Genomic DNA, 9,878 nt, shown 5'->3' with positions numbered 1-9,878 from the left:
AAGATGGGGATGCCCTTGGCCTGCTTCAGGTCTCGGAGACCCAGATGCAAATGGCGGTAGAAGGCCGAGTGCTAGCGGTTGCCTGACAATCCGTCCCCAAGCAGGCCAATCCCCTGGAGGACGAGAAGCCTGCCCTCCCAGGGCTAGAGCGGGTGCTGGCGGAGAAGGGAACACTGGTGCAGTGTTTTCCCGAGTTTCGTTTAATCACATTTCTGTTGAGAACGGAAGCTGAAGAAGGGTCGAAGCGCGATGAGGCCCGACGACACAGGCCTCTCTCTCGGGTCTGGCCGTTAGCTGGCTGGGGGCAGCTGTCCAGCAGCAGCCGGTGCGCCCCCCTGCAGACCAGCAAGGGTGGGGCGAGGCCAGGGGAGTTTACTCCTCTGGGCATCAAGGTCCTCGTTCTATAAAGTTAGACCCTCAGTAGCCCTAAGGATTTCTATGTGGTCCCTGAAAATACGTTTTAAAAACCTGATATGTATGATTTAAATAAATTAGGACCTTAGGGTTTACAAAAGGAATCATAATTTCAAAAATATTTCGATGACCAAGAGATAAAATGGCAAGTTTGTCCCAATTAGAGAGCTTGCTGTAGTTATGTAAATTAGAGGAAATATTGTACTTTGTTCAAGGACAGTTTGCTAGTGTGTTATCTTCTGAAAATGTCGCCAGGTTACCTTTAGCCCCTCGCATTCGGGCAAGTAAACAGCTTATACCATTTCCCGTCTGTCATAACTACATCGACTTTTATCTGGATGGTTTCTAAGGGGGTGGGGTGCCCAGTGGCCCAGTCCCTAAGCAGAAAAATGACTCAGGACTGGCAACACTGGGCAGCCCTTTCTAAATCACCTACAGAAAGGGGACCAGGAGGAGAAAGGAGAGGACCTGCTGAATAAGACAGCGAGGCGAGGCTTAGCAGACCCAAGGCAAACTGGAAGCTTAGCCACACGTAAACTGGGGAATTTCGGAAAAGAGAGGCAGAGTTAAATGGGGAAGAGATCTTTGTGTAGCACGCTAAGGAACTCTTGAGATTTTCTCTCTGAAAGGCAGTTATTCGGGTATTTTATCTGATCTCTTGCCAATGCATTGTGACCCATCTTGATGAAAAGAGTGCTTAGTTGCCTTCTTGAGTTTCCACTTAAAAGTAAGTACATTCCAGCTACACAAAGAAAGTGTACTTAGCATGCACTGCCTTTTGTGACGCCCAAACTCAGAATGAACAATCTATGCTGAGAAAGGCTTTCAGGGAAAACTGATAGGTGAGATTATAAAAGGTCCTTCCAGTCTGTATTATTCATCCAGGAAATTCCATCTTTATCCTAAAGCACCATCAAAAAGAAGATAATGATAACTTTCCAGTCTTGTTTGAGAGGAAAGGAAGACTAGGCGAGAGAATATTTTGTTTGAGAACCCAAACAATATTTTCCTAAATTTGGTTTAGCTAGCTAGTGGGATCACTAAAACCTTTGAAATAGAATAAAGATTTAAAAATATATTTTTCTATCTAAATCAAAAGGAATAAGTGTCTTAACTGCGTAGAAACTCTTTGCAATTAAGTAGAGGCCCCATTCAAACTGATGATGGGGGTTCTAACAACCCTGTCCAACTAACAGGACTGCACTCCAGGACTCTGACGGTGGAAATTTTTCTTAAAGCTGAAGTTTTGTTTTATTTTGCTTTTCCAGTGAAATAAAATGTTTGTGAAGTCTGATGAAAATGGGAAATTACTAGGCCAAAACTCAGAAAGAATCAGGTGTTTTTCTAGAGAGACCCAGGGCAAGTCCAAGCTGGGGTGGTTTTAGGGGGTGTGGGGTGTTAGGAGGTGTGGGGGGGTGGTAGGAGATGTGGGGGGTGTTAGGGGTGTGGGGTGTTGGGGATGTGGGGGTTACGGGGTGTGGGGTGTCAAGGGTGTGGGGTGTAGGGGGTGTGGGGTGTTAGGAGTTGTGGGGTGTTAGGGGTGTGGGTGGTGTTGGGGGTATGGGGTGTGTGGTAGGTGTGGGGTGTCAGGGGTGTGGGGTGTTGGGGTGTGGGGTGTGTGATGTTAGGGGTGTTGGGGTGTGGGGTGTCGGGGTGTGGGGTGTTGGGGTGTGGGGTGTTAGTGGGTGTGGGGTGTTAGGGGGTGTGGGGTGTTAGGGGGTGTGGGGTGTTAGGAGTGTGGGGTATTGGGAGGTGTGGGGTGTTAAGGGTGTGTGATGTTAGGGATGTGGGGTGTGGGGTGTCGGGGGTGTGGGGTGTTAGTGGGTATGGGGTGTCAGGGGTCTGGGGTGTTGGGGTCTGGGGTGTCGGGGTGTGGGGTGTCGGGGTGTGGGGTGTCGGGGTGTGGGGTGTTGAGGTGTGGGGTGTTGAGGTGTGGGGTGTGTGATGTTAGGGGTGTTGGGGTGTGGGGTGTTGGGGTGTGGGGTGTGTGATGTTAGGGGTGTTGGGGTGTGGGGTGTTGGGGTGTGGGGTGTTGGGGTGTGGGGTGTCAGGGGTGTGGGGTGTTGGGGTGTGGGGTGTTAGGAGTGTGGGGTATTGGGAGGTGTGGGGTGTTAATGGTGTGTGATATTAGGGGTGTGGGGTCTGGGGTGTTGGGGGTGTGGGGTGTCGGGGTTGTGGGGGATTAGGAGGTGTGGGGTGTTAGGGGTGAGGGGGGTTGAGGTGTGGGTTGTTAGGGGGTTTTAGGAGTTGTTAGGGGGTGTTGGGGGTGGTGGATGTTGGGGTGTTGGGGGCTGTGGGGGTGTTAAGGGTTGGAGGGTGTTAGGAGGTGTGGGAGGTGTTAGTGGGTGTGGGGTGTCGGGGGTGTGGGGTGTCGGGGTGTGGGGTGTTGGGGTGTGGGGGATTAGGAGGTATGGGGTGTCGGGGTGTGGGGGTGTTGGGGGTGTGTGATGTTAGGGGTGAGGCGTGTTGGGGTGGGGGTGTGGGGGTGTGGGGTGTTAGGGGGTGTGGGGTGTTAGGAGTGTGGGGTATTGGGAGGTGTGGGGTGTTAAGGGTGTGTGATGTTAGGGGTGTGGGGTGTGGGGTGTTGGGGTGTTGGGGTGTGTGATGTTAGGGGTGTTGGGGTGTGGGGTGTCGGGGTATGGGGTGTTGGGGTGTGGGGGATTAGGGGGTGTGGGGTGTCGGGGGTGTGGGGGTGTTGGGGGTGTGTGATGTTAGGGATGTGGGGTGTGGGGTGTTGGGGTGTTGGGGTGTGTGATGTTAGGGGTGTTGGGGTGTGGGGTGTCGGGGTATGGGGTGTTGGGGTGTGGGGGATTAGGGGGTGTGGGGCGTCGGGGGTGTGGGGTGTTGGGGTGTGGGGTGTTGGGGGTGTGTGATGTTAGGGATGTGGGGTGTGGGGTGTTGGGGTGTTGGGGTGTGTGATGTTAGGGGTGTCGGGGGTGTGGGGTGTTGGGGTATGGGGTGTTGGGGTGTGGGGGATTAGGAGGTATGGGGTGTCGGGGTGTGGGGGTGTTGGGAGTGTGTGATGTTAGGGGTGAGGCGTGTTGGGGTGGGGGTGTTGGGGTGTGGGGGGTGACAGGCGATGTGGGGTGTTGGGGGTGCTGGTCACACTTTCCTGGGGTCAGGGAAGACCCTCTCCGACCGCCCCTCAGACGCCCCGTCCCTCGCGCTCCTCGCCCCCGTCCAGCGTCTCTGGCGCAGGCGCCCTCGCCCCGCAGGCCCTTCCTGGCTCTGGCTGAGTGGCGCGCCCCTCCTCATTTCGAGGCTTTCTCGACTTTGATCGTTTCTCCCGCTCCGCAATATGGAGGTTTTGTCCAGTGCCCCCTCTGCTGGGGCGTGGAGAGGAGCTGTGCTGTGCGCTGCAGGCTTCTTAGCAGTGACTCTGGCCTGGACCCCCCAGGGGCCGGCCGCAGCCCCGGCCCCACTGCCCACACCCCTTTGGCCTCCAGAGGCTGTGCCCCGCCCCGCGAGGCACAGAGTCGCCTCGGCCTGGAGCTGCTGCCTCAGGTGATGGAGAGTCTGGTCACATCTCCTGCCGTCGCTCACGTGCCTCGTGTCCCCGAGACCAGGGGGGAGCAGGGGGGAGCAGGCGTCAGGCCGCCCCTGCGGGGGCTGCGGGGCCCATCCCAGGGCGGTGGATGGCAGGCCCTCCTCGGGAGCCACATAGACGACACTCAGAGGAGGCGCAGGCTGGCTCCGCGGGCGGTGTCCCCGCCTCGGTGAGGCGCGCCTGTGCGGTGAGCAGGCCACAGGGTCCTCGCTCTGGCCAGGGCAGGGCGGCACTGGACGCTGCCGCAGCCCCCCTGGGTGCTGCCTTCCCACCCCCACCCCACGCTCACAGCCTCTTACGCTCTCCCCATCCCGGGCCCTTCCTGTGGCAGGCTGCTCTGCACACCCTGTCCAGGAGGCGTGGTCAGTGGAAGAGCATTCCAGCACTGCTGGCCCCCAGGGTAGCCTGAAAACTGTCAGTCACACTCAGGGGATGCCGCATTCGGAAACTCTGCTCCATTTTGCCTGAACTATACCATCCGCTGCCAAGCAAAAGCTGGCGTTCGCCTTGACAGCATTCAAACACTACACACCTGTGATAACCTTTTTATTACAAACCATTTTTTCCCTTTTAGATATAAAACAACATCCACACAGAGCAAATACTGGTATCTTTATTGCATGCAAAGGCAAGAGCTGCAGCTTTTATTTGTTATGATGTCGTGGAAGCCAGCCAATTTACTTCTGGATTTCGTTTCTAACTCTCCAGTTTCCTTCTGTGTGGTTTGTGAATTACTCGAGCTCAGCTTTCCACCAGCTCTCTCCCTCGTTTAGCTCTTTCTACCATTCAGTGTGTCTTCAGGTGTGGAAGGAAAATCTCAATCTCCTTTAGAAAACTTCACTTTTCTGCTTTTGTATTGAACTATACCATGTCTTGTAAATGATCCTTTCTTTGTAAATGTTACCTTAACTAAAGGGAAGCAGTCTACCTGGTGTCACTTGTGGTAATCACGAGCATGTTTGGAATTTGTGTTGCACGAGAATTTATGTCATCCATTCCACAGCTACCTCCTACTCCTATGAATTTACAATATTTAATTTCATGAGCTCTCATATATCTACCAATACTCCTTGAATCACTATTTCAGGACCCCCAGCATCGGTGGCTTTGCAAAGCGTGTCCTCCACGGGGCACCGTGAAATGAATCTGCTGAAGGAGCCGCACCAGACAACTCGGCTCACAGGCCCCCGAGCACCAGCCTGGAGTCAACAAGACAAGAGGCTGTTGTGGAAGGTGCCCAGGTCAGCCAGGGCCGGACAAGCTGCCTCGCCCTTGCAAAACATGCCACACAAATCTCCCTCCTTCTGTTTTCAGAACAAAGCTCAAGCTCCTCTGCTCTTTACCCCAAGTGTGGCAGGCAGTAGTAGGTTTTAATGACCAAAAAGGTAAGACAGAGAAGAAAATATTATCTCTAAGCTGTACTGAGTTTCAGAGGAAGCAGTAAGATAAGAAAGTTTCCAGGCACCTGCTAGACTTTGGAATCCCTTATGCTCAGCTATGCTTTACAAGTAGAGGAAAACACTTTCCAGCCGTGCTATTTTGCCATTTTATTCATAACAGTTGTGAAGAGTCTCAATAGTTTTTGCCCAGTCTCGGCTCCCCACTCCTGGAGGCCGAAAGTGCAGCCCTTGCCCTCAGCCTCTTTGCATGCATTGCTTCTTTGATCGTACAAGGACGTGAGGTAGGTAGCACTTCCCTGAGTGGCGCTTGCAGACACCCAGGCTTTCGAACTGATCGCGGGTGTGCAAAGCTAGTGCTGCAAGCAGGGCTCTTTGCCACCACGACGTGGCCAGCTCACGCCGGTGACCTCGCCAGGGGGCGTCCATCGCCCTCCCGGGTTTTCTCTAAGATCCAGTTCACGTACTCGGCAACTTTGGTGTAGACGCCTGGCTGCTCTCTGCGGGCACAGCCTTCGCCCCAGCTGGTGATGCCAACCAGGTGCCAGATACCGTTGTGTTTGCAAACCAGGGGGCCGCCCGAGTCTCCCTGCGTCGGTGTCGGTGGGAAAATAAAGTGAGAGAAAGTCATGACAGCTACGATTCGGCGAGTAGTTGCCTTCAGAATTCTGAAGACACACGTAATTTCTTAAAGTACTTTCCATATCTGATGGGTCGCATTCACTATTGGGTTATTGGTTGTAATGAAAATGAGCTAGGGTTACGTTTTCTGGTTATTCTCTCTTCTATTCTGAGGTAAAGCCAACAAAACAATTTTGAGAGCTTCCTCCCAGTGTTAGAGCAGTCGTGTGTTCTTATATTTTAGTACAATTAGAGTTTTACGTCTTCCTCCCTTACACATACCCTGCCCATGCACAGCTCAAGGCTTTTACATATTCAATTTGTTAGAGGCTACCACCAGGTCTTTTGGCTCAGATTTTTAAAAATAGCTGTAATGAAAGATATTGTTGGGCAACAGTTTGAAGCGAGCTTTCCCAAGGAGCCTAAAGTGCGTTTTCATAATCTAATGCGTTACCTTACATGCATCTTTCCCTCCTTCTTTATAACCAGCACAGATCATATGTTCGGTTATTTCGTAATCTCTGTATTTTGTCTGGCATTCTTCATTTGTTACCAAAGGAATATTTGCTTTTTGTAGAATATTTTGAATTTCACCTACAAAGTAAACATTATAAAACCTCAGAGGGAGGACATGCAATAAATACAGAAATAAGGCATACCGAGGCCTCTTTTGCAGTGTTAGGACAGGGTCAGAATCCCAGCTGACCAGAGAACCGGCCGGCAAATTCTCCACCATCCCCTTGTCTCATTTTAGGTCCCTCAGAAATTCTCTTTCCTATTTATTGCCTGCAATCCAGGAGCCTGACAGTTCTCACATTTAAGCTTTTAGTTTTACATTTTCACATAATTTCAAAATAAATCATTTCTGAAAAAAAAAACAAAACCCAAACTCTGACAATAGAGTAACACTATGTTCTTTGGATAATATGAGTTTGCATTTCCCTTGAAGAACAATTTCTTTACGTGTAATTTATTTTCCACCAGTGCCCAGGTTCACCTTGGATAGATGCTGGGAGCTTTCTGTGTGTTTTAGAACAACTGCAATATCTTGCATGTATTACCATATCTTACATTATTTTTAAGTATTTTGACAGCTGCATTGCAATACAATTGGTTTCCTTGGCAGTCCTATGGATTTCGTTGTGGGCATGTACAAGCATTATTTGAGAGTGGTTCACAGGCTTCATCAGATAGCCAGAGCTACTTGAAATAAAGAAAGAGAGGAGAGGAAGCGCCTGCCACCGAGAGGCAGCGCCTGCACGTGGTCCTGGCTACCAAGGCCCCAGGAAAACGTGGTGCTGGGGACAGCCCACTGCTGACATTGAGGAAAAGCTGGGCTGAGCAGGTTGGTTAGCCCTGGGGGGGCCCAACCCTTTACACAAGCCAAGCACGTGACCTTTATAGAGGTCAGATTACTTAAAAGGTTACCTTATACATTTTTGCAGACCCAAGCAAAAATACATCTCAAGAATCACTGAATAAATATTTGCTAATATACAAATTGGAAAGACTGAGAGTTTAGATATAATTTTAGACAGAGGCTGATTAAACTGATCTACTCTATATAGTTTCATCTATTTTCACTTGTTTTAGGAATAACATTTAAAATGTCATACTGTACCATTTTCTTTTGTGAAGCCCCATCCAGTTACCCAACAGTTGGTGTAAATGGTATTTGTGTCATTTTTGGAAGGGAGGCAGATTGGTTTTTGGGATGCTGAAAGGTAATTTTGAAATGAGAGTTTAGTTAGACCAAGTTATGGACAATGACTTTAAAAATACATTCTTTTTCCCATATTTTCTTCCCATCTAGTAGCATCAAGAATAACCTTCTTGCTTTCTGCCCAGCTTCTAAGGTCAGCGATTCAGGGATATTTTTTGCCAGCAGTGTTCATTTGCACACCAGGTATTTGCAGTCAAAACGATCTGGATTAAATAAAAAGCTCAGAACCCAAATGCACTGTCCAAAGCATTTTGAGATTCTTGTTTCTTAAATCTTATTCAGGTCATGGTAACTTGATAATCCTAGCAGTCTCTGCAGGGTCCCAGACCTTATTTTAAGGACTTTAATAACTGGCTTATTTGTTATGTAAAATAAATCAATGGTGTAATTATCATGCCCATTTTACAGATGAGGAAATTGAGGTGCAAGGAGGCACAGCAGCTTGCCGGCAGTTACACGACAGTGAGGAGACACACGGCGCTTCACTTCCCATGGAGCTCTGTGCTTGCAACCACAGCTGTCCTCCCGGAGCTTCCTTCCGCACCAGCCAGGCCTGGACATTGGTCCCACTGGCCCTTGTGGAGCCCAAGGTCCCTCCCCAGTGGTGATTCTCCTACTCTTGTCCGAGGAAGTCCAGGGCTTCCCAGGCCACAAGGGCGTTCCCTACGTCCGCTATTTCAGTAACGGAGGGGCAGCTGCATTCCTACCTGAAGGAATTAATCCGAATTTCTTGCCCAGGTAAGTGGAAGAGATTCGGTGTCTAGTAAACAGTTTCTTCAGTTCCCGGCAATCCTCACCTGCCCCCAACGCGCCCGCCGCCTGCCCTGGCCCTGCCCTGGCCCTGCCCTCGTTCACAGACGTGGAAATGCACGCTGGGCAGCCGACATGCCACCTACCGGAGTAGTTGAGAGGAGCCTCGAGCTTCACCAAGGCGATATCATGGCCTCCCTGGGAGACTCTGTACTGTTGGTGAACAAGGATCTCTCTCACTCTTGAAAACGCGGTGTCTTTTGTTATCTCTGAGAGATTCAGAACGCCACCGTAGACGCGCCAAACGCTGGGCCAGCGAAGCCTGAGAGGAAAGCAAGCGCCTTTTGAAACTGGACAGCTCGGCCTCTCACGGCCGCTCTTTCCTCTCACTTTCTCCTTCCAGGAGGAAGTGGGAGGACGAGCCACACGCGCCGCGTGTCCTGCCCGGGCTCCTCCTGGCGACGTGTCGCCACAGCAGAACCAAGCCTCTGAAGACGCGAGGGACAGCGCCGGCCGCGGCCGTCGGCAGCTCTTTCACGAGCTCAGCAGTCGACACGCAGGAGCATCGCAGCCGGTCCCGAGAGAAACGGTGTGGCCGAGGCCGAGTCTGCACCGGGAGGCTTCCTCTGCCGCTGGCCGCTGAGGGCGACCGCTTCCCGGGGCCCACGACTGCCGCCCGCCGCCTGCGCGTCAGGCTGCTCAGGGGGCAGGGCAGGAGGCGCCGGAATTACACGGACGTGACACGCTGCGTGGGCACTGCCAGAGTAAGTTAACTTCGCGATGTGAGATACAAAGCAAATCCAAAACGTGATGGGAAACAAAGCCAACTCTGTGTCAGTATCTGGAAATCGTCACCAGCACTGAACGAGCTCCCGCGCAGAGCTCTGAAGGAAGGGGGCCACTTCGGGTGCAGCGGCCTTTCGAATCGGCCACAGCGCTCCAGGCGTTTTATCTCTGAGCCTTCAAGAAAGGAAAGGCTTTGTCCCAAGTCAGGGCGCATATAGGAAGAGAGGCCGCTACCTGCCGCCCGAGGCCGGTTCTCCTGGGCCACCACCTTCCCCTGCCAGGCCACTGCAGCAGAGGGGCTGACCGAGACCCCGACGGGGGCAGCTGTGAAGGAGCCGACTCTGCCCTGTCCAGCTCCACGTGGCTTTGTCCAGCCCTGCCCTGCCCTGCCCAGTCCAGTCCAGCTCCGCCCAGCCCTGCCCTGCCCAGCCCAGCTCCACCCAGCCCTGCCTGCTCTGTCCAGCTCTGCCCAGCCCTGCCCGCTCTGTCCAGCTCTGCCCAGCCCAGCTCTGCCCAGCCCGGCTCTGCCCAGCCCTGCCCGCTCTACCCAGCCTAGCCCTACCTGCTCTGCCCAGCCCTGCCCACTCGGTCCAGCTCTGCCCAGCCTAGCTCTGCCCAGCCCTACCTGCTCTGCCCAGCC

The 9,878-nt window shown here is 52.6% G+C and overlaps 1 protein-coding gene across 3 annotated transcripts in view; it reads right to left on the bottom strand.

Annotated features, from left to right (window-relative positions):
• Nucleotides 1-5,493: 5,493 nt before the first annotated feature.
• KLKB1 (kallikrein B1) overlaps nt 5,494-9,878 on the bottom strand; it is a 28,171-nt gene continuing 23,786 nt past the window's right edge. For 2 of the 3 annotated variants that reach the window (XM_023588554.2, XM_023588555.2), the window contains exons 12-15: nt 8,599-8,774; nt 7,601-7,696; nt 6,439-6,573; nt 5,494-5,947 (exon numbers count right to left, since the gene is read on the bottom strand). In XM_023588554.2, coding sequence (XP_023444322.1) covers nt 5,712-5,947; nt 6,439-6,573; nt 7,601-7,696; nt 8,599-8,774 — 643 coding nt within the window. In that variant the 3' untranslated portion in view covers nt 5,494-5,711. Of the gene's footprint in view, nt 5,948-6,433; nt 6,574-7,600; nt 7,697-8,598; nt 8,775-9,878 lie in introns of all 3 variants that reach the window. The other variant, XM_004457766.4, reaches the window with a different exon arrangement.

This window comes from Dasypus novemcinctus, chromosome 29 (assembly GCF_030445035.2).
Source record: "Dasypus novemcinctus isolate mDasNov1 chromosome 29, mDasNov1.1.hap2, whole genome shotgun sequence".
NCBI classification, from domain to species: Eukaryota; Metazoa; Chordata; class Mammalia; order Cingulata; family Dasypodidae; genus Dasypus; species Dasypus novemcinctus.
This window is presented reverse-complemented; position numbering and strand designations above follow the sequence as displayed.